The 23,951-nt window shown below is 46.0% G+C and overlaps 2 protein-coding genes across 3 annotated transcripts in view; one reads left to right on the forward strand and one right to left on the reverse strand.

Moving 5' to 3' along the window:
• Positions 1-11,893, forward strand: part of gpatch1 (G patch domain containing 1) — a 13,949-nt gene extending 2,056 nt beyond the window's left edge. Inside the window, exons 2-20 of one of the 2 annotated variants that reach the window (XM_020602615.1) lie at positions 642-776; positions 2,019-2,104; positions 3,814-3,974; positions 4,334-4,431; positions 5,047-5,105; positions 5,985-6,227; positions 6,314-6,461; positions 6,648-6,727; positions 6,807-7,023; positions 7,118-7,420; positions 8,314-8,492; positions 8,833-8,960; positions 9,103-9,191; positions 9,702-9,910; positions 10,082-10,361; positions 10,583-10,660; positions 11,306-11,412; positions 11,519-11,640; positions 11,739-11,893. In XM_020602615.1, the coding sequence (XP_020458271.1) occupies positions 642-776; positions 2,019-2,104; positions 3,814-3,974; positions 4,334-4,431; positions 5,047-5,105; positions 5,985-6,227; positions 6,314-6,461; positions 6,648-6,727; positions 6,807-7,023; positions 7,118-7,420; positions 8,314-8,492; positions 8,833-8,960; positions 9,103-9,191; positions 9,702-9,910; positions 10,082-10,361; positions 10,583-10,660; positions 11,306-11,412; positions 11,519-11,640; positions 11,739-11,772 (2,756 nt within the window). In that variant the 3' untranslated portion in view covers positions 11,773-11,893. The remainder of the gene's footprint in view (positions 1-641; positions 777-2,018; positions 2,105-3,813; positions 3,975-4,333; positions 4,432-5,046; positions 5,106-5,984; positions 6,228-6,313; positions 6,462-6,647; positions 6,728-6,806; positions 7,024-7,117; positions 7,421-8,313; positions 8,493-8,832; positions 8,961-9,102; positions 9,192-9,701; positions 9,911-10,081; positions 10,362-10,582; positions 10,661-11,305; positions 11,413-11,518; positions 11,641-11,738) is intronic. The other variant, XM_020602616.1, reaches the window with a different exon arrangement.
• Positions 11,894-12,505: 612 nt separating this feature from the next.
• The window catches only part of wdr59 (WD repeat domain 59), an 18,010-nt gene continuing 6,564 nt past the window's right edge, over positions 12,506-23,951 (reverse strand). Inside the window, 16 exon segments of the mRNA XM_020602614.1 lie at positions 12,506-13,247; positions 13,250-13,444; positions 14,633-14,775; positions 14,876-14,996; positions 15,085-15,166; positions 15,517-15,667; positions 17,147-17,259; positions 17,336-17,417; positions 18,263-18,396; positions 19,520-19,576; positions 20,597-20,750; positions 21,221-21,342; positions 21,649-21,753; positions 22,359-22,454; positions 23,011-23,175; positions 23,780-23,901. Coding sequence (XP_020458270.1) covers positions 13,216-13,247; positions 13,250-13,444; positions 14,633-14,775; positions 14,876-14,996; positions 15,085-15,166; positions 15,517-15,667; positions 17,147-17,259; positions 17,336-17,417; positions 18,263-18,396; positions 19,520-19,576; positions 20,597-20,750; positions 21,221-21,342; positions 21,649-21,753; positions 22,359-22,454; positions 23,011-23,175; positions 23,780-23,901 — 1,874 coding nt within the window. The 3' untranslated portion in view covers positions 12,506-13,215.

Here is a 23,951-nt window from a genome sequence, read left to right on the forward strand (position 1 = left end):
GACCAGGATGGACAGGATTAGGAATGAGCACATCAGAGGGACAGCTCAGGTCGGCTGTTTTGGGGACAAGGTCAGAGAGTCCAGATTGAGATGGTTTGGACATGTGCAGAGGAGGGATAGCAGTTATATTGGTAGAAGGATGTTGGAGATGGAGCTGCCAGGCAAGAGGTCAAGAGGAAGGCCAAAGAGGAGATATATGGATGTGCTAAAAGAGGACATGAAGTTAATTGGGGTAAGAGTAGAGGATGCCAAGGATAGAGTTAGGTGGAAACAGATGATTCGCTGTGGCGACCCCTAACGGGAACAGCCGAAAGAAGAAGAAGATTAAGCATGGTTTGGTGTACCATACTTTAGTTATAGGTGTAGGCTGAGGGTCGTCCCATGGTGCTGAGCGCCTCTCCTGTCCTCTCTTCTCCTCTCCTCTCCTCCCCCTTTTCATTTTATATGAAAACTGACTAATCTGTAATCAAAGTACTGTAATTTTTTGGATTGACTTATAGTTAATCATAATTTCAGCTAATGAGTACTGTAGTTACAGTAATAAAACCTCACCAAGTTCTTTAAGTTTTGTACATGTACATTCTGCTGCTAATATTTGTTTTTACTCAAAATATTTTTTAACATGTTTTCTGTACCTGAAGATGAGCCACTGAAGAAGCCCGTCCCGCTCCATGAGCAAACAGTAAAAGATGAGAAGGGACGATACCAGAGGTTCCATGGAGCGTTCACTGGAGGGTTTTCTGCTGGTTATTTCAACACTGTCGGCTCTAAAGAAGGTGAGTGCAGCTGCATTACAACACCTGGTTCACCTGCTGACCTGAAGGGAACAACACTCAGCTTGGTTGTAGTGTGTTTCTGCAGAGAGATCCTTCTCCTTCACCTGCAACACACCAACTAGAAACAGTTTTACTTTGCATCAGCAGTAATATAGGAAGATATAGATAAATAGAAACCATGCACGGTGGCGCGGTGGTTAGCGCTGTTGCCTCGCAGCAAGCAGGTTCTGGGTTTGAGCCTCTGCCAACCTGGGGCCTTTCTGTGCGGAGTTTGCATGTTCTCCCCGTGCTTGCGTGGGTTCTCTCCGGGTGCTCTGGCTTCCTCCCACAGTCCAAAGACCTGCAGCATAGGTTGATTGGTGTCTCTAAATTGCTCGTAGGAGTGCCTGTGTGTGTGAGTGGTTGTTCGTCTGTGTGTTGGTCCTGCGATGGTCTGGCGACCTGTCCAGGGTGTACCCCGCTTTTCGCCCGCAGCTGGCTGTGATTGGCTCCAGCCCCCCGTGACCCCGTTTGGGACTATGCGGTTTAGAAAATGGATGGATGGATGTTTTGGCTGGTAACATTTCCCCGTGGCAGCCTGCCAAACCAAAATCTTTGCTGCCAACACCAGTCTAGCCAATCATTTACTTATCTAAACGACTCAGTGGGAGATTAGGGGTGTCACAGTACACAAAAATCATGGCTCGGTTCATTTTCAGTACAGGTAGTTAACATCAGCTCCACCTTTTGCAGCTGCAACATTAAAGTGATGAACACAGTAATGCATCAGTCACTATGATCCAGTAGTATCAGAGACGTTAAGGTGACATGTCATTCTGTAGCATGAGTACTTTTACTTGTGCTACTTTAGCGATAACTTGATGCTAACACTTTTGCACTTTTAAATAAAACTTTGAATGGACTTTTACATGTAACAGAGTATTTTTACATTGAGTTATTTCTACTTTTACTTAAATAAAGGACCTGAGTACTTCTTCCACCACTGGTGATTTTCCTGAAGAAAAGAGAAAACCTGAATTGTTTATGGAGTTTTTCAGTGATTAATTTCATACTGATGGGATTGTGTGGTCATTTGATCACTACCGGTTACTTAAAAATAAAAGCTAAATGTGTAAACTGATGTGTAAAAGAAATATCTTCACTTTTCTCTTGCTCAAGTGTCAGTGTCGGTTTAATGGCATGTCTGTTTGCTTGCAGCTGTTAAAGCCACTGTTTGTGTGACTATGTAGTGTTGTGTTTTAGGCTGGGCCCCGTCAACATTTATGTCGTCACGGCAGCAGAAAGCTGAGAAACAACATGCCAGACCGGAAGACTTCATGGATGAAGAGGTACTGCACGATTTTCATTCAGTTACCCCCAAACACTCTAGTGCTTGTCATGGAGTCGTGGGTTTTACATTTCAGACATTTGGGGAAATTTGTCATTTCTTCGTAGGGCTGGGTGATCTGGACCAAAAGTCATATCTCAGTGTTTTTAGGCTGACTGGCAATACACGATATATATCTTGGTATTCTTTACGCAGTGGGCTAAATGTTCAGCTGTAAGTCAAAAGCACATGTGAGATGTCACAAATAGTTTTAATAAAACCTACAGGCCTGGTATCTGTTTGTCCCCAGTCAGGACAGCACACGTTGCACTCACCAGTGGCTAGGTGGAGTCAGCGGATCCTCGGCCACCTCTTCAGTTCCACCGTGGTGACTGTGTTGCTTCTGTTGTTGGCTGCTGTAGGAACCGGTCCCTTTTTGTCAAGCTTCCAGTTTGTAAATGCATCCTGCAAGGGTTCAGCTATAAGTTCTCTGATGTGATCTTGGGAATATTAGCTGATGAGCAGTTTTCATCTTACAGTCTTCAGTGGGGTTGGCAGTGAGTTGCTGCCGCAAGTAAAGTTGTTTAGGTATCTCAGGTTCTTGTTCACGAGTGAGAGTAAAATGAAACATGGGATTGACAGGCAGATAGGGGCAGCATAGCAGTAATGGAACAATGGACGTCTGGACCACCTTACTGAACCTGCTGCCCGACCCTGGATAAGAAGAGGATAATGGATAGATGGTGTCTTCAGTGAAGAGTACTGTCATCTCGCATATGGCTCTCATGTCTTTCCTATCACACGTTGGTTGTCAGTGTGAGATCAGTCACTTTTAGAAGAAGCTTTATTTTATTGTAACATTGTGACACGTACAACGAAATTTTGTTTGGAGCCAAGGGTCCCAGGCCGCTGCGTGCATATGTGCCACCATCACGGGCAACTTGGGGGTTCAGTGTCTTGCCCAAGGACACTTCGACACGTGGAATGCAGGCACTGAGATTCGAACCTCCAACCTTCCAGTTGAGAGACGGCTGCTCACCCACCGCACCACTGTCGCCCCTTTACAAGTCGGTCATGAGGCTGTCTGACCGCAGTGTACATTTCTGGCAGTGCTTCTACTGCAAAATAGTCACAATGGGGCAACTGGTATCTTAGGCCAATAGTTTTTAGAGGCTTTTAAAAGCCTCCTTGTTCCACTGCTGCCGTAGGGGCCATATCTTTGCACTCTTCTTTTCACAAGCGCACCGTGCGTAAATGAAGATCGCAGCGCGCTTTCTTTCAGGGCAGAGGAGTTTTCCAGTAGAAAAGGCCTCGTGGCCAGGGCAGCAGTAGCTGCACAAAGTTAACACGCTCTTTGTACTGCAGTTCAAGGTGCTGTTGTAAATGGTGGAAAAGAATTGAGATTTTTTACAAACCAGATTCTTTAAAAAGATTCCTGTATTTTGCAGATTTTGGTGCTGATCTGTATCCTAATCTATTGTTCCGTGGGCCGTACCCTACTTCTCCAACACATTTCATCTAAATCTGATCATTACTCTTTGAGTTATGCTGTTAACAATCTAATAAACTAAATAAGTAACTAATATCCGCTGGCATAAGCATCACCCCTGCCCTTGGCAGAGGTAAGAAAAGAAGAAGATGAGGAACTGTGTGATGGGGCAGAGGGCAAAACAAAACTAAATGCAGCAAAAGAATTTAAAAAAATTGGTGGTGGTTGTTGTTGTGGGCCAGGACTTCAGTGAGCATGGCATCGCTCCCAGGGAAATCACCACCAGTCAGGAGTTTTCGTCTGGCCGCAGAGACGAGCTGAGAGAGAAGGCGAGAGCTGTGAATGCTCAGACTGCTCTGATCCCTGGAGACACTCTGCTGGAGGAGCTGATAGCACCTGCCAGGTACCTGCCAGCACTCACACACCTTCACTCTAGTCATAGGCTGATGAAACCTTGATAAGCTTTGGGGCGGTCTTTCTGTTTGCCTCAAAAAAAAAAAAGACACAAAGCATGTACATCAACATCTGTTGGCTTGTAAAACTCACCGATTTTCACAGTTTGTCTTATAATAGAAGTCCAAGAAGCTTTGCTGCAACACTGTGTGCTGGAATAAATCGGTGTTCATAATGGCCATCTTATAGTTTCGGGAAATATAAATGACTGAGATGTGGCTAGAAAGTCGGACAGTTCAGTGGAGTCCTGATGTGAGTGGCTGGTGGTGTCCAGAGTCGCCTCTAAGGGGTGGTGTTTTCATTTGTCAGGTTGTCCATCGGGGTGGAGCTGCTGAGAAAGATGGGCTGGAAGGACGGTCAGGGCGTCGGGCCTCGTGTAAAGAGGAAAGCTTGCCGACGGCGGTCTGGTACGTCTGAGTTCACATCCAGTTTCCAGCTGCTCTAAAAGCCATACTCCGCTCCAAACCTGTGTTTTGAACATCACACTCTCCTCTGCTGAAGAACATTTGTAGCTTGTTGTCCGACCGAGAGCAGCAGCTCTGGTTGGATTTAGGCGTGTTGTGTACATTTCCATGGTGCAGTAAATAAAATGTGCACAGAAACATTTTAGACATCCTGCACATTAACTCACTTCTCCATCGTTTACCTGCATGTCCCATCCCTCACTGTGTCCCAGAATACACCTGGACAAGGCCAGACACTCACATTCAGCCCTTCTGAATGAATCCTCTGGCTGAGCAGGTGGTGTGAATTAATGAGTGCAAAATGCTGCTTTCAGCTTTAATGTTTAGCTAAAACCGAGTGTTGGTATAATTCACTGATGACGCAGGGCTGCTATACAGATAAACATGCAACTTGGTTTTTCACCCAACTTTTTTTGTTTTGCTTCCACGTGTACTGATAGAGATTATCTTTGCCTGAACCGGTTTTCATTTGTATACCTAGTCTTGTGATTTTGTTTTTATCACTTGTAATAAACATAACATATTTTTGAGAACTCCCTGTCTTTCCCAACCTGACAGATGGTGGAGCTAAAGTCTACAGCTGTGTGCTGCCGCCTACTGGTTCAGAAGACTCAGAGGTGGGTGAAAGAACTCGTACCAGCCCTAGGGTTTGTCCAGAACAGGAATTTTTAAAGTCAGGCACTTGCAAAAACAGGAGGATTCTTCGGCAGGTTCTGGTGCCTCACAGACACACTAACTTCCTGTTGTTTTATATCGCCTGCGTGTGCCTGTCCCTTCCACCTCACAGTGTCTTTGACTCTTTGTCTGCCACAGTTTGAAAACTTGTGGTCCAAACACACATTGAGGACTGAAAACCACCCTGTTGTGGTTCGGACCAGGCTTGAGAAAGTCTTTATAAAGGTTCCTGCTGTGTTTTTCTTGTTTGTTGCACAGAAGTCTTTTTCCTTTTCTGTGAACATGTTACCGGAGGCTTGAAAGATAATACAGGTTTTGATCTCAAACTGCAAACAAGAATTATTTTCACAAGAGATGAGTCCATATGTTATTGAACGGTGAACAATGTCCAGTGTGCCAGAGCCCAAAGTGAAGTGCACTGACAAACACCCTGAAACCCAAAGCTATTTACTTTACTGTGATATGAAATCGAAGGAAATGTTCACGTTGAGGAACTGGAAATAGACAATTGTGGTTCTGCTTCATAAAGGGATTAAACAGATTGTGAAACCATTTCATTTCAGAACATTTCCACTATGTTTTTGTGTTTTGTACTGAAAGACATTGTGCCTTAGATATTGCATATAAGACTGTTCAAGGTTGCAATAATTTCATATTCCACACAAATAACTATAGATACCACTCATGTAAAGCAGTTTATTACGTTACAAACGTGTCATGTTTGCACACACCATTGTTATTACATTATTAAAGATTACATTACCGGCTTGTATTACATTTTTATTACATTCTGAGTTTCAACACTCCTCTCTGCCCAATAGGACGAGGAGGAGGAGTTTGCTCCAGAGAACGTGACTTTTGCCCCCAAGGATGTGACTCCGGTGGACTTCAGCCCCAGGCTAGGGGTTCAGGGTCTGGGGTACCGCGGTCTGGACCCGGGCCTCGCGCTGCTGGGGCGAGGCCAACCTGAACACATAGACCTGTTCAGACCTCAGTCAGAGACAAGAGGTCGACTTTTTGGAGACACACAGGGAGGAGCGCGGAGAGGAGGAGTGGCCGGACAGGTGGGATTGCTAACATCTGGGTGGTTCTTAATATAAGTAGCTACATGTCCTCATATTGTGTGCCACTGGTGACATTTGACCCACAGGCATTCGGGGTGGGGGCTCTGGAGGATGATGATGAAGATGTGTACCACAGAGACTCCATGTCCAGATACGACATGGTGCTGGGAGGAGAGGAGCCTGGAGACGGACTGTATGGCTGGACAGCTCCACAGCAGTACATCCAGAAAAGAGGTAGCACTGCCTGGAAAATGCCTGGGGAGTCCTGGAAAGTTTGTGGATGTCATCAATATACAGCATTTAAATAATGAAGCTTTTAGTCAGATGATGTTTTTAGAGCAACTCTCTTTATCCTTGTGCACTGGTTTTTCAGTGAAAGCTGGAAAAATAAGGTAAACTGATGTTTTTTCTTCTTCCCAGTCAAAAGCAAAGATGCATCATATCTCGGCAAAATCCTGGAGGGATTTACTCTGGCTCAAAAACCAGCCGAGGAGCAAATGGTGAGCAGCTTTGAAATGAGTTCTGATGTGTGGATGTCCACACAGAAATCTCCACTAACACTTGTGTCTGCCTCTGTAGATCTTCCCTCCTCCCTCTTTGCCCAGTGATTACAGACCGGTCCATCGTTTCCGCACATCAGTCGATGTTCTGGGTCTTTCTGGTGTCAGTCCTGCCCTGGCTGAGGCCCTAAGGGTCTCCAGGGGCCACATGGTCACAGAGGAGCCCCAGCATGGGGGACGTCACCAGCTGGACTCCGGCCAGAGGAGGGCGCTGCTGGGAGAGGATGCCCCGCAAGGGAGGGAAAGCACTCCGACCCCCTGATTTATCAGGCAGGTCGAGGCCTAAACTGATAAATTCACTTTTCTCCCTCCTGTTTTCACCCTGATCAGGTCCCAGTTCAGTCATGGAGCTCCTAAGGCCTGAGGACAGACAGCGGCTGCTCAGCCTCTCCAAATCTACCAAAACCAACACTGCAGACTCCCATGAAGCTTTGCAGTCAGCCAAGCTGTCGGCAGAAGCGTTGCTTCCGTGCCCTGCGGCCTGCTCCGGCCTTCAGCAGCAGCAGCAGGAGGCTCTGGTGGCGTGGAGAGGCATCCAGACCTCCTCACAGACCTTCAAACCGTTCGAGAAGAACCCGAGCAAACAGGCGCGCTACGAGCTCTACCTGAGCCGCCTCAAACAGGGACACACAGGTGGGAGGATCCGTCCTATGTCTCACCATGCACTGCAGTCACATAAATGTCAGGCTGTTTGGCTGGCGTTTTTCACCTCCTACAGGCCTGTGGAACATGTGTCTGCACCTCTGTTTAATGACTGTAATATGCAGCACTGTCTTGTAACTTTGTTAGAGGGTTTATTGGAGAGCATCCCCACTAAACTGGTTGTATTAAAACTTTTCTTCTCACTCTCCATTTTAACCATCCGTTTACACTAAGCTGATGTTTTCCTCACCTCACAACATCACTAAAAGTCTCTCCAGAGTGTGTAAGTCTTAAAACTGCAGCTCTGTGTGCATGGAGAACTGAGACTGAAGCTGCCCACTGAGACTCAGGACCACTGCGAGTTAAAAGACAGCATTTCATCAGCTCTGTCTTGGTGATCAGTCGTGTCAAAAGTAAATGTCATCAGGTTGATGCTTAACAGCCAGTATGTTTTTTTTTTATTTCATATTCATTCAGTTAGAAAAAGAAGATATCTAAATGAGAACAGCTATGTGGTGAATTCAGTCAAGATGACGCCCGGCAGAGTCATCGGCTGTCTCTGTCCTGCCGTCGACCACATTGGCTCTGATGCAGTTTTATTGTTTGTTTGTTGTTTGAGCATTAAAATGACCTCCACCACATTTTTCCTTTCTCTCTCCTTCTCAACTTGGCTAGACAAATAAACGTGTTTGCTATAAAGATGTGGAGACAAAGTCAGAAACAAATTAAATGTTTTGTTATAAAGATGAACTTTGTCAGTTGCCAGTGAATTTGGACATTTATAGACTCTCAGAATTATAAGCTTGTCAGACAAAAATGGATGGAGATCCAGGCAGGGTGACTTCAACGTACACCTCTTCTCTGTCTCCCTATGACCCCCTCAGATGCCCTCGAGCAGAGTCTGGACCCGGGGATGACAGAGTGGGAGCGCAGCAGAGAGAGGGAGGAGTTTGTCCGAGCCTCCATCCTGTACAGACCCACCTCCTCCTCACTGTCCTCCCGCTTCACCAGAGCCACACACCTGGAGGACGACGACACTGTGGAGGTCAACCGGGACGTAGAGGTAGGACCAACAGTCTGGACTTGTAGCAACACAACCAGACTGCCATCCAGCAGTAGGCATCTCGAGTTTTCGGTCAGGGTGGTGTTCAGCCCTGAGAAGGGGCAAACACACCACAAACTAAGCTTTGTGTCTCCTGGAGCTTCCCCTAACCTGAACTTGTAAGAACCCTTACATTACAGGTCATCAAGTTTCTGTTGTGAAAAACATCTGTTGGTTTACTCATTGAAAATATGTGCATTTTACTGTGGAGCTGCACTACAGATGGTCTCTAAAGACTGCTTTACATCATATGTGAATTGTCTGGTGGTAAATATGTTATTCATTGTGGTTGTTCTGTTAGGGCGACGTGGATGACAAGCAGGCTGCTATTAAGATGAAGATGTTTGGAAAACTGACCAGAGAAACACTGGAGTGGCATCCTGACAAACTGCTCTGCAAGAGGTTCAACGTCCCCAACCCCTACCCCGGGTACACAGTTGAGACTGAAATCAGACAAGATGTGGTTAAATGTCACTGAATCAAAAACTCAACAATCATCATCCTACTTAGCAGCTGTGGAGATTTAACCAACTTTTAGCTGCAATGGAAATGACTGTGATTGGCTCTGCAGGTCGAGTGTGGTGGGTCTGCCCAAGGTAAAGAGGGACAAGTTTTCAGTCTTCAACTTCCTGACTGTGGCTGAGAGCAGAGACCCAACAGGTAACTCCATTCACTTCCAGGTTAACAGACAGCTCAGTTAGTTACCAGTTAAACCAGCAGCACGGTGTGGCACGCCCACACCAGCTTGCCTAGTCTTTTCCTGTCTGCAGTCGAGATGCTGCCTCAGCAGACCACTCCATAGAATGGCTGCTGCCACCACTGAGTCAGAGAAGGTCCTCAGGAGTGTCCCCTGCACTCCAGACTACCTGAGTCTCCTCAGCAGGTAGAACCTGCTCTGGCCTTTCTTGTCAAGTGCCTCGGTGTTGTTTGACCAGTCCAGTTTATTATTGAGGTGAAACTCCACCACCAGCTCTTTGGTCTTCCCCACATAGATCTGGAGGCGGTTCTGCAGACAGTCCACAAAGTCCTGGATCAGTTCACTGTACTCCCATGACCCATTTTAAATTTGCCCTCTTTCTTTAACATTCAAGTATCACTATTCCTTACAGTCTAACTTAAAAAGATTTCTCTGGGTAACCTTACTTCACTTCCTCCTCTTCCTCTCCTCAGCTCCTCCAGAGCCCAGGAAAAAGTCTAGGTGGGACGTTTCAGACCAGAAGCAGGAGGAGAAGAGGAGGAATGGCCCGCCGAGTGAGCTGCTCAGTGCTGCACGAAGCCAGACATCTGAGACCAAACTGGGTCCAACCTCTGGACCTGTTCTGCCTGCCTCACCTGTCTCCACCAGCACCAACCCTCAAACTCCAGACAACAGAACTGAGGTAGCGTATTCAGGCTAAATCCACTGAGTTGTTTAAAGTCCAAAAGGTTCGTTCGTCCTCTGCAGGGATGGAACGTGCTCTGGACATTACATGAGAACCTGGCCAGTACATCCTGAGATTCTTGTCACGACACAACTAATCTACAATCCCACCTGTGTTCTCTACATAAAGGCAGGGAAGCAGCAGAGCTCAGACCAAAAGAAAGAAGGAGATGAAGAAGAGGGGGAAGAGGAGGAGAGCAGGCCTCCCATGGATCTGTTTAAAGCCATCTTTGCCAGCTCTTCTGATGAGAAGTCCTCTTCATCAGAGGGAGAGGGCGAGGATGAGGAGGACAAAAAGGACTCAAAGGAAGAAGAGGAGGGGACAGTCAACTTGCAGCCAGTGAACCTCTTCAACGTCACTGCCACCTCAACCATAACCTCCTCTACCACCACATCCAGCCGGCAGACGGGTAACAACAACCAACACCTTTTTGTTCCTCTAGCGGAAATACAGTTTAAGGGCAGGAGAAAAACTAAGATAATCATGCATAATTATTTGCACTTAACTTTTCATTTGATCTGCTGAATACATTACATTTGGACAAAACAGCTGCCAAATGTAATACAATGTGATGGTAATGTAGACATGATTGATTCTAACTCTTCACATCTTTCTTCTGTTTATTTAAAGCAGAGGTTTTGTCTCCTACTTCGACACAGGACCCGGAGGAGTTTGGTCCAAAGCTGCCTCCTCCTGCAGCTGCTCTCAGTGAGTCCAGCCGCCACACTGCAGGTTCAATTCACTTCACACACCAAGCTGACATGAGGCGAAGTAGCAGTCGGCCTCCGTCGCTGCCGGTTCTTTCGTGTCGGCTTTGTCCGGGTCAGCCAGGTTGAAACTGTGACACTTGAACACATTGTTTGACGGCCAGCAGCCGACTAGCACATGCGTTCTGCCGCTGTGTGACAGAAATAACTCCCCCTACCAGCAGGTGGCGGTTTCTGTATTCACCATTCAGAAAGGAAAGAAGAGCTAGAACGCATAAGTATAAGCTGTAAACAAAACACCTCTCATTCAGCACAGCTGCTGTTTACAGCTGCTTCTAATCGAGAATATGTCTGATAAGTAGCAGATGGCACTGGACTGAGCGTTAAAACACGGCAGGGAGTCACGTTTTTGTTAGATCAATGTCTCTTATTTGTCTCTGCTAATATATGAGACTTTGCTACAGTCACAAAGTCTGACATTAAATGTTGGCTTGGACCTGCACATTTGATGACAAGGAAAATACAGAACATCACCAGGCCACGATGTTCTCTGAGGCTGTGGTGTCACTACATGTTTTATAGCCATTTCTTTAATAGCATAGCTAGCAGAGGGCGGCTAAACTCCTCCTGCTTTTCTTTTGTTCAGTCAGAGGAGGCGCCACCTCCCTCTTTTCCCCCAGGGACGAGCAGAAACCCAGCAAGAGCAGCAAAGACAAGAAACACAAGAACAAGAAGCAGCACAAACACAAGAAGGTAGAAAAATAAGATCTAAAAGTTGTTCTTGTTTAATAAATGGTTCATTGTTCTGACCGTGGGTTCAGTTCTTCTTCTCTGACTTCATTTTGTGATTTTTCTGTAGAAGAAGAAACAAAAGAAACACAAAGGGAAGCAGCAGAAGAGTAGGAAGGAGGTGCCAGACAGCAGCTCAGAGGACAGCGACGCAGAAGATGGACAGGTGTCAACAGAGGAGCTGCTGAAAAGGTCAGAGGTCAAGTCATGTTCTGTTGGAGTGTAACATCATCAAATAAAGTGGGGCGCACTGGTCTTTTCTCACCCATGTCTGTGTCCTCTCCCTGCAGACTGAAGAGTGTCCGGTCACACCAGAGATGGTAGCAGCGAGTTTGTCCTCTGTGAGGAAAATAACACCTTTACCTGAACTCATTTTACACTTTGCGCTGTGTTCTGGTTTTAAATAATAAAATGTGTCACCGAGTCTTGAAGTTTGGCTTCTTACTGACTCATTTCAGTTGTTTGTTGTGTGGAAGGAAAGGGGAAGTAGAAATGGAAAAACAAAGTCAGGAGGAATGGAGGAGACGGGACTGAGCATGAAAAGCTGCTTCAGCAGCAGTTTCTGTTCTGCACTTTGGAGCAACAAAAAGATTCAAAGTGTCAGAGGAGCTGAGGCAGCCATGCTGGACCAGCATATCAGATTAGCAGGCTGGTGCCAGGCCATGAAGTGCTGCACAACCCAGTAAAGGAATTTTAGAATGCACATAGAAACTAGCAGCACATGACAGTTTCAGAGTTGATGTGCAAAGGTGTGAACTTTGTGCCAAGTCTGAGCTCTGTGGGGGAGGTAATAGGTTTTAGAAAGTAGCATTACTGCACAGACACAACTGCATAACATGCTGTCATGGGTTTTTGTCTGTGGTGACTGCACAAAGAACAGCAGGAGACAGGGATATGGGACCATATAACTGCTCAGTGATCACAGCTTCAGCAGCATGTTCCTGTTGGAGATGGTTTTGACTACTTTATATACAGCTACAGGTTAGCTGAGAGGGTCACCAGATAAATCCGAGGGATGGAGAGGAAAGATGATAAGACACAGTCTTTGTTATTTTCTGTAATCTTTGCAGTTTTAGTGAAATTTTGAAGTGTTTTTTCTCTTTAGGTCTTAAACTGTATTTTACTGAACTCAAACTTATTTTACTGTTATTTACAGTACAGTACAAGTTAATCTATGCACACAGTCTCCCTTTTCTTGACAGTGTATTCAGCAAGTTATTCATTTAGTTCAAGTGTTTTTAAGAACAGTCCTGTGATAATGTTTGTGCCCTGCAACAAGTCATTGGCAATATGAGGTTATATCCAGTACCCATGATGTCACTGCATGAGGAACATAAAGCCCCAGTTTCATAGTGTGTGCTGTAACCAAACATCAGTGTCAGGGCAGTGACGGTCACCTGAACCTCATGATGTCGACTCTTTAGGATGACTGACAGCTAAACAGGTCAGCTGCCTGAAAGACAAAAGCTGTGTGCGCCAGTGCCAGGCTCTATGACATTCATGTTTGTCCTGAGGGCACCACTAGAGGAGAGGCGGTCAGGAGGCAGCTGTCCCATGGAGACCTTCAATGTCCCCAGGAAATCTGATGCCAGTTTCTCAAGTACCTGATGTGAGATCTCAATGTGGATCGGCTGACGTCACTGTCTGCATTGGGGCTTTTTAAAAGATGTCTGCGATCACACGATGGAAGCTCAGATCAGTCACACATCAGACCCCTGTTCTGTCAGGAGATGCATCGGGTTTTGTTTGCGGAGCATCTGTACCGCATCAGAAGGTGCTCTGCAGGAGACAGTGGCTGGGGCCGGACACTCGTCCTGCCGGCGAAACCAATCCATCATGTGACTGGTGTGGCCCCCGTGACCACAGTTCAGGCAGAAGTTGGAGGAGCCTCGTACGGCCACGTGACAGATGGCGCACTGGAAAGTCAGACGTTTACAGACAGCACACTGGGTCCCACGAGCCTGACTGCGACAGTGACAGCAGTATACACCGAACTCTGCAGAGAGAAGGCAGGCAGCAGAGGTTAGGGTCAGCAACAGTAGCACGTTTCACATGTGCTCGACGTTTATGCAGAAGCTTCTGATCAAGCCAAACTGGAAGGAACAGATCGTAACCCAGCGGTTTGAGAGAAAACTGGGCCATTTGACTGTCACACACACCACCTGGTTGTTATTATTGTGTGCACGTGGCTCACATATCAGTTACATCTGTGCATGTGTGGCAGTTTAGGAGCTCGAGGTGTTCATTTTAACTTACACAAGTCAGACTTATTTGACTTACTATTGTAACATAATGGCAGCTCACTCCAAGAGCTTTCCATGTGTCAGCAGAGGTTCCCCTACGGCAGTAGCTTAGACCGCTGTTCTACTTCACAGAGTTAACGCTAAAAGTGCTAATGTTTTACCACATTCATAAGCAGCTACTGTAAATGGTCTTATACTTGTATAGCGCCTTTCTATGCTTTTACAGCACACTCAAAGCGCTTTCACATTATTCGGCCATTCACCCATTCGCACTCCCAAGCACTCACGCATTCACACACCGGTGACAACACCGGGAGCAACTGGGGGTTCAGTGTCTTGCTCAAGGACACCTCGACATGTTGACTGGACAAGCCGGGAATCGAACCGCTAATCCTCCGGTTAGGAAACGACCCGCTCTACCTCCTGAGCCACAGCCGCCCCTGTACTTTGACTGCATCTTACAAGTTGAAATAATTAAGCAACAAGTCAAAATTATGAGAGTTAATCAAAATGTTGATAATAATTCAGAGTTTCAGCATATCTGCAGGTCATGAAAAGTCTTAAGAGCCACTGAACTCACTTTTCTCACAAAGGGTCATAAAACCCGGGGAACCTGCAGAAACCCTGCACCTTGTATTCTACAGTATCACTTCCACTGTGTCTAGAATCATTCTTTTGTTTCCCCCTATATAAAAGACAGTAGGTTACACTGACAGCTGCAGAGTAACATTTATTAAATGTGGCACATTGCATTTGTTAGCAGAAAGCACTTTTTCTTGTCTGATGCCTTTTTTCCTCCTATTGCTGGTGAATATGAGCTCTCATGCCTAAACATGCAGGGAGTGGTAACAGTGCTGAGGAACAAAAACCATGATCACAGCATCCGAACCTTAAACACAGCAGAGGTTCAGTGCTTTGGGGTGAGCAGTGGAAAAACGTACCGATGCCTTTGTGCGGTTCAGGAGGACAGGAGGCAAACTTGAGCACATCAGCTTTTTTCTCCCTCAGGCCCCAGCGGTACAAGATTTCACCGTAGCACTTCTTAAAGTCATCAAACTGCAGCGTGTTGGCAGGGTCCAGCAGTCTGGGGAGGAAAAGGAAATGACATCAGAGCTCTGTTAGTGACCCAGTTACACCAGTTCTCCCACCAGCCTCTCTCTGACCAGGAGGTGGCGCCATGTCACCTCTTGTTCATGTCGTGTTGCTCCCGCTCTCTTTCCCGTGGATCAGTGTGACCCTGGTTTCCATAGCGATAGTCATCAGGAGAAGGTTCACCCCAGGGGTTGGTGTGCTCAGTGTCTCGGCCTATAAACATCAATAATGATAAATGGAGAAATCTGCTGGTACCAGGTAGTAAATGTGCTGGCCTACGTGTGGAGCCCTGGAGACTCACCTGTGTTCCAGGTGGTTGTAGTGATGGAGTCTGAGGTGCTGGAGCAGGAGCCTGAGGTGAGGGAGCTGGAGGTGTAGCTGGGCTGAGACAACAACAGACACAGGACATCACTTCCTGCTGCTGTGTTCAGCTGCCTTTAACTTAACACTAGGCAGCGTGGTACTGATGATCACAACATTTTGTTAAACCAGCTGCATCCTGTGGGTTTTGATGCCACTGCATGTAACTGGTTCAAGCCACATCTCAGTGATCCGAGTCCAAGCTGTTTTTGCAAAGTGGATTCTTTCTCTTTAGACCGAGTTAGACTAACCATTTTCCCCTGCTTCCCCCCCTTTGTGCTAAGCTAGGCTGATCATGTCCCGGCGCTGTCTCTGTACTAGAACCAGAACTAGGAAGAGACCTTTTCAATAGGTTACACAGCAGAAGACTTACGTATCGTGAGTGGTGTGGGGGGAACATGGCGGAGCGCGATGGGTGGTGTCCATACAGGGAGCAGGAGTCTGGAGGCGGAGCCTGAGCCCTGAACACACTGCACAGCATGGCCAGAGTCTGAACATCACTCATCTGGCTGTAGTGATCCAGGCTGAAGGGTTTGACCCAGAAACAGTTTAGTCTGGACTCTGAACATTTAGCTATCACAGCTCCTCAGTAAATGTATAAAGACCTGGAGCCTCACTCATCAACATTTCTGTGCACAGAATCTGATCTGTCACTTCTTCTTGTGCTTGAAAATATACACACAGAACTTCTCCTGCCCAGGTGTGCCCACAAATCCTCAGCCGGGCACAGTTAATTGTGGACAAATCTATTCCTGCAATTCTGTTTTTATTTGGAAAACAAGCTAGGCATTCCTTTCAGAGTAAGTGAAGCATTCATGTTTCTCTAGTAGAGCACCAGGCAGCTGAAGTGGAGGTCCGTAACATTTGGTCTCATTAACAGTGAAGTGTTTCTGTCATTTTAACTTCTCTGTTCTGATTAAACTGTGCAAAACTTAAACAATTAAACAGCTAATTCTAACTAATTCCTACTCTGTCAGCTGCACTGAAGGGGTTTGTTCCACATATCTTTTCAGCGTTCTGCAGATCTTTTACCTGACCATCAGGTGAAGTCAGTCACCTGTCCCCACACTGTCTGGACAAGGATTCGAACACAGCACATCACTCGTATTGACTGTGTGAACGACACCAGCGGGCTGTGGATGTTGTAGATTGTCTCAGTAACACCAGTACGAAGGCAGGAGAAAAGAGCCTGTGTCCATGGGTGCAGTGCATGATGGGAAATGCTCCCAAGATCCAGGTCTGTTTTAAAGCTGCAGTATCTGAACCTCACTGTTGTTTTTCAGTGTTGCTTTTCTTGTTTGTCCAAACAGTAACTCTGCACATGAAGACTTGCAGGACTGTGGACATGTTTCTGTGTGTAAATGAGCCCATACGTGCACGAGCAGATTGAACAGGTGAGACTGATCATTGTTCAGTGTGCAAAGTTGTACAAGTGTTACTTTGATAAATACAAATGCTCCTGTTCATACGGACATTTCCGGAGTGAACATTTGATAAATGAGGCTCCAGTTTTAACATTGACACAGACTTTGTATCACTGCATGATCAACATATAGTACAGGCTATAGCCTATACAGAAATACAGAGTCAAATTTACAGGCTGAGGATCTGTATCTAATACGATATCACACACCGAGAGAGCGGATCGTACAGCCTTCTCCCTAACATGCTGCTGTCACTCAGCAGCACACACACTGACTTTACCTGCTGTCAGTGCCCATAAGGTCGCTGGACACGTGCAACGACAAAAATACAGCATGTCAAAATTACAAGAAAATGTTGTTTTAACATTAAAAGATCCCGTCAGAATGAGTTTAGAAACAGTTTTTCTCATGGTGCGTAGGTGGATCTTGTGCGTACTATAAAATAGAATCCTATTATGGTACCGCTGCTTTGAATCACACATCTGCTCTCAGGCTACATTCACATCACAGGCCTTAGGAGCACTGGAGGTTTACTGGCAACTCACTCTCATTAAACTGTGACTGAGGAAACAAACTCACAGAGTCTCCAGCAGGAGGCGTCCAAACGGGTGTCTGGCCCAGGGAGTCTCTGTGTCTGGGTCTGAATCTGGACTCAGGTCCTGCCTGGTGGCTGCAGACGCCAGAGCCCACACCTGCACAAACAGAGGGGTTGTAATAGGAGGAAAAGAGGAAGGCGACTATACATTTTTCTAGAGAGAAAACCGTTACCTTAGCTACGTCTCTGCGTCCGACTGCGAGCGCTGCAGCTGCGTTCTTCTGACACGTTTCCTGGATGTCGTTCATGTTCAGACTGAACAGAAGAAGCAGTTACTATCTGTTCACACTGAGAGTAAATACATGACTGCAAATAACTGCTCCTGTGCCATTTAGCAGCTGAACGCTCCTGAGGGACATTTATCTAGAGAGGACATCTAGAGAGAACAGTGATTTCTTTTTTTTCAGCAATTGTGCGAGTTGAACATTTAATTGGGTGGGAAATTCCTGAAAAGACTTATTTCTGTTTGAAATCTTTTAGCAAGTTTTCACCTGGTGAGCATTTAGTTAATTGTCTTGATAAAGATTTTAGATTTTCAGTCTAAGGAAAATTAGCCAGAGCTGCATTTAACATTTTTTATTCTTGACTTTTCCTGATTAATCAAATTAATCTTTGGTCCATAAAATGTCAGAATGTGTTATAATTCCTCTCAGTCTGAGGTGATGTATTCATGTGGACAGATTATGACACAACGGGCAGCTGGGCACAGACAAGTCAAAGGCCCCCCACCCTCCTAGACCAAGAGTTTCTCTTTAAAGGTGTTTCTGCATCTTTGTGGTCATTAAGTTTCCCTGCATTTGTTTTGAGTCTCTTTAAGGACACTGGGCATTACTTTGTAGTTACTTTAAATCTCTTTTTGGTCCTTTTGAGTCTCGCTGTAGTCATTTTGTGTCAGTTTGCAGATGTTTTGTGTGACATTTCCCTTTCTGGGATAATCTGCAGGCGAGCTCCCAGGGCCCCCTTAGCCCTCGGGCCCCGTGCCCGTGCCCGGTAGGCCCGTTCACACACAAAGTTGACTGGGCAATTGGTTTTCTAATTTAGCTTGAAAAAAGATAAAGCAGTGAATTATCTGTGGATTTGTTTCCAGACTGGTCTCTCACATGTAGTTCTCTCCCAGAGCTTTGTGGACAGGCAGCAGACAGGAGATTTCCTGGATGATCACTTTCCCGGCCAGTTTGATCGGACGGTTCACGTAGTCCGTCCCCTCTCGCTTCGTCTTAAACCGGCGGGATTTCTGAAGGACAGACAAACGGACAGGGGGAGGAGGGAGAGGACGGGTCCAGAGGAGATAAAGCATCACCCCATTAAAAGTTGTCTGGATGATGAATTACAGACTGTTCACACTGCAAGACGCTGACTGAAAGTGATGAGGCCAGGTTGTTTCCTCGAGCAGGCTACTACTCTGCAGGAACATCAGTTTCAAGGGAAACTATAGTACAGTAGTCTTCATAAATCTTACATACATCTGTGACCTAATGGTACCACTCTGAACTTTTGGGATAAACTGTCCACTTCCCAGACCAAAACAAAGAGCCAGAGGGTCCCAGAGTTCATTACGGTTCATCCTTTAGGGACCAGGAATATTTTCTGTAAATTTTGTTAAAACTTGGCCTTTAACGCGTGAGGCTTTACTTTGGCAGCAGTGACCTTCCTGACCTTTCAGCAGCGTCAGAGCAGAGCTGAAAGGACAAACTGTCTTCAACTGAAAGCCACAAGCACACTCAATCTGTTCAAGGCACAAAGAGTTTTTACTATCAAAAGTATACAGGGGAAAAACTGAGTTTAATAGCAGTTTAATTTTCCCTCCACTGAAGCTTTAAGTTCACACAGTCAAACTGGGATTCCTGACCTGCTAGCATAGACAAACTTCACAAGGAACAAAGAGGTTCATGTCATTTGGCCGGCTGCCTGCACATTTGACTTATACACCTGAAGTGTAGATGAATGACTGACTGTGACTCACCAGTGGAACAGTCGACTTGTCTCTGAGCACTCCTCGCATTGCGAACACATGGTTAGTGTTTGGGTTTCTAACAACACTATGTAGCCGGAGCAGCCAAATTACCTCAACAGTAGCTTAAAAAATTAGTGAAAACAGAGTAAATTCACAGAAGCTTCCCTGGAGCTGTTACATGTTAGTGAACAATAAGCGGTCGAAACACCGACGGAAAGCCGAGGATGAGTTGGGCATGGTTAGTGATTAGAGTCACAAATGAAGTTAAGGAATGTGCTCTGACTGTAGTTAGTCGAGAAGACGTCAGCCAATCAGTGACAATGCAAACGGCGTTAATGTTAAAACCCCAGAGGAGGGCGAGGAGGGACACAGATAAATGGATGGATGTACAGAGGCTCAGTACCGGCCAGTCATGGAGGGTTTGAACAGACCAGCGTCGGGAGGCAGAGACTGGGAGCTTCTGATTGGAGGAGAGCAAGAAGGAGGAGTGGCCCACAACAGCATGGGGGCAGGTGATTGGTCGAAGAAAAACAACACAGAGAAAAACAAAGTAAAAACAAATGGCTGTCAGGAAGATCAAGAAGAGACAGGGGACACAGGAAACACCAGGTAGAAAACAACCAGACTGAAGTGCCTGGGAGCAGGATGTAAATGTCACACTGTGAGATGACGACCAGGTAAACCTCACAGCCACACCGACCCAGACATGAGTCCTGGCTGCGACAAACGTAAAGGAGGTGAAGATTCTCTTATTTGCATGTGCCAGACGGCTGATGGAACATTTGGCAGAGACGCCCATCTTGTACCTCAGACATAAAATATTGAAATGCCAGTCTTCTTCTCCCATGTGTCTCTGTGTGTGGTTCTGTTCCCGGACACTCCACTCTGATGGGACCGGTACAGTGAAGTACTCCTTACACTGCACACGGAAGGAGGCTCACAGGTTGGGGGGGCCCTTCAGGGCACTATGGGGGACTATGGCTGTTCCTGGATTCGTTCTGCCAATTTGACACAGTTGTTGTAAAGTTTACACATTTCCTTTTTGTACTCTGTTGTCCTGTTTAAAAAAGAGAAAACACCAGGACGACACAGCTGAGCTCTGACTAAAGATTTAGCCTGTCAAATCTGACCGATTCTCTGTCTGGAATCGGATATGTCCGATGTTCAGGTGAGGTCGATCAGGTGCTCATCTGATAGCTGTGACTGTACAGATGTCAGGCTTATGATCAGCTAAAACCATTCGTCACAGCTGTACTGGTCTCCACTTGTTCTGAGCTCTCACAGCTTCACTTAAACAGGACTGGCTTTGTGCACCCTCACTAGTTTGGTATTATCCGAACCTCCTTACACTTTGGAGAGAAACAAAGGTTTAATGGGACAAAAGGTCAGTCTGTGCACACCAGCAACATATTCTGTTATTTAGTCAGCTGGATGAGAAGCTGACCACAGAGTGTGATTTAAGGCTGTGTGTGTGTCTCACCCGTTCTTTATAATAAAAGGAGGAGATGGAGACGGTGTCTTTGTCGGAGCGAGTTGGGCTGCCACTATACAGACGCAGAGTGCTCTGAGACTCTGAACGCATCTTCATCGGAGTCAGCACACCGCTGTGATAGGCCGACAGTGCTGACAGAGACCTGAACACAAACACAATCGTGCTTCCATCACTTCAGAGGACATCACAGTGACTTACAGTCATTTCCTGGAGATGTATCATAACCTTAAACAAAGTCTTCACTCTAAAATGTAATGATTTACATTATGAGGACCTGCTTTTAGTCTTTCTATCTTTGTGAGGACCCTCACTGAGATCATGCATCCCCTAGCTCCTTACCCTAACTGTAACCATCACAGCTAAGTGTCCAGCGTCCAGTGCATAGTTATCTTTAGCTTAGCTTAGCACAAAGACTGGAAGCAGGGACCGGCTGTTGGCCAAGCGCCATCAAGAGAGGAAAACTTGTCTCAGTAATGTGGCCAACATGCATGTATGTATCTAGCTACACACCAGTTTCTATCAGCAAGGAGATTAAAGTTTCCGTTTTCTTACTCCTGGATGTTTCACCTCATCTCTCTAACAAACCTCTGAGGTGTTTTTTTTTTTTTTTACCGAGGAGTGGGCTCAGTGGGCGGTACTGAGCGGTGCATGGTGATTGGTCGGGTGAAGTAGACAAGGCAGCCGGTGCCACAGAAACGAGCACCTGAGGTCCGAGGGAACGGGATGTTGGCATCCTGGAAGAAAACAGATCAGGTGGGGGACAAACTTAGGAACCCACTCTAACAACACTCAACGCTCATCTGTAACTCAAATTACACACATATATAAACTACACTCTTTTTATATACTGTTCAAAAATACTGATCTGGACAGCCAAGGTCATTTTTCAATCGATAGATGGATGGATGGATATCAATCCCAAAGGAAATTAGCTTGTTGCAGGAGCCACTTCACAAATTCACAAACAATGAGGTGTGTAATGACTGATACAATTAAAGACTGAATTTCATACAAATTAAAATATGTTGTTGTTGTGCTACCTGATAGGAGCCGTATGTGTTGGTTCCTCGAGGGAAGGCCTGCAGGGCCGGAGTGACGGGGTTAGACAGGACGAAGGGTCCTGAGGCCGGACCGTCCTCCTGGGTCTGAGAAAGGGCACACAGACACAGATGTTGTGAAGCCAGAGTGGTGGGATCAGAACGCTAATGTGCACTCTGTGTAAACTGAGAAAGCGTGGGTTTCATTTACATGTGTGAAGGGACGCCGGTTCCCTGCTCACATTTTTATTTCTCTTTTTATTTCTTAGTATTCTCTCACATTTTATTTCTCTTTGAACAACTGAAAGTTGTGGCCATCAGTCTGAATTATTTGTACCTTGTCCCTAAGGAATCAGCCTTTGGCTCGAAACACTACCCTACCCATGGGCAGTAATCAGTTGGCATGAAAGCACTTTGATTCCTGCCAGTAATGACACATAAAAATAAATGTGGAGAAGAAGAGTGTGTGAAAGAGCGGGGGTCTGGGCCCACTGACTGACAGACCCACCTTAAGAGTTGTAGTCTACATGAAGGTTTGTATATCTGTATGAGTTCTTTGTTCTGATCATGCATTTTAATCTTTGTGAGGAACAATTTCAGGTTTAAACCATCACAGTGAGGACACTTCTACACTGTGAGGACATTTCAGTGTTATATTAGCGAGGGTCCTCACAAAGCTGAAACAACAAACGTGAGTGTGCATATGTCCTCACCATATCCGACTCTAGGCAGGACACCAGTTGTCGGACACACGGCTCCAGACAGTTCTGGTTCCTCTTCACCTTCTGAAGAGACGTGTCAGTCAGGATCTGAACAGACAGGAAAAAAATACAGGGCATGTTACATCTGCTCATCTTCGCTGGTTTCAGCCTCTGCTTTTACAGAACCAACAACAAAATAAGTTCCTGGATTCTGGGAGGAGCCCCCCAACACTCAGACACTGACGGGATGCACCATATATTGTGGAAAACTGAGAATCCAACAGTGTATAACAAAAAGCAGCAGTTATATCCACATCACACAGACTCAGAACTGTGTGATTTGAGTTTTAAAAAATCCAGTGAAAACTGAATGACTGAACATGTGGACACCCAGCAGACAGATATAACTGATGACCATTGATAATGTATGTAAAAACTGGATGTGAAGTCAAATGTTTTAACCATTTAAAATCAGCAGCTAATTATCATATTTAACAAACATGATCAGACTGTGTAAATGCCATAATTCTGTACAGGTGTGTTGTATTTTGAGGATCATATAGAGTTTTGTCCCAGTACTGATCAAAACGCTGACCCACATACCTGTGAGCAATCACTCAGTGAGGTTTATAATGTGTTGCGGTGTGCTCAGGAGCATCGGTACCTTCTGTATCTTGGTCTTCATGGCGGAGGGGATGGTGGTCGGGGAAACAAACTGGAAGGTGGGGGCGGCGTTGTTGGGGTAATGGGCAGGAAATTTGACCACCAGGTGAACCTGGCGGCTGCCAAAGTGGGCAGACACCACACAGCTGCGGTTCACGGCGTCCATCTGCACAGAACAAAGAGACAGTCTCTGAGCGCAACCTCCTTCAACACATAGTAACTTTTGTCCTAATATCAGCCTGTTATTCAGTTTCCACTTCTTTTATCTGGTGCAGTTCCATGTATATTTTCATCACAGAGCACATATGTGAAAACAGTTTTCATTAAATACTGAATTAGTAATAAAAGTCGTGACATGGCTGTGAGATGTCATTTATACTACAGACACAAAAATCCAGAAGAATGAAGACCCTGAGATCCGTCTGATTACAGCAGATCACAGCAGCAGAATCAATGTAAAGGTTGTTCCATTTTTCAAATCTGTTGCACTCCAGCCTCCACGGTGATCACACCGATCCGGCAGCTCTCTGAAACCGTCTGAACACCTTCAGGAAGACGGATCTACTGCAGGACTGCTGCATTAGACTGACTTAGTGTGACATTGGTGTTCCTACCAGTGCGGTAAACAGTATGTGCACCAACCGTTTTACAGAATGTTACGGGGTAGTTTTAGCTTTAGTCTAGCTTCAGTGTCGTGTTGTTGTTTGTTCTGTGATGTGGCTGCTGAAACTCTATAATGTCCCTTCGGCTTGACTAGAGTCATGTCTCACCTCCACGTTGACATTCCTGATCTGCAGGTTGACCAGAGAGAACTCCTGCTGCAGAGTCTGAGGGAGACCTGACCCCACCGCAGAGTCCTGCCGAGCACCAGAGCCCAGAGACGAGTCCTGGTCTGAGAGACGACAGCTCAGTTTCAGACAGGCTGATGCTAAATCCATGTTA

This window comes from Monopterus albus, unplaced genomic scaffold, assembly GCF_001952655.1.
Source record: "Monopterus albus unplaced genomic scaffold, M_albus_1.0 scaffold57.1, whole genome shotgun sequence".
NCBI lineage: Eukaryota > Metazoa > Chordata > Actinopteri > Synbranchiformes > Synbranchidae > Monopterus > Monopterus albus.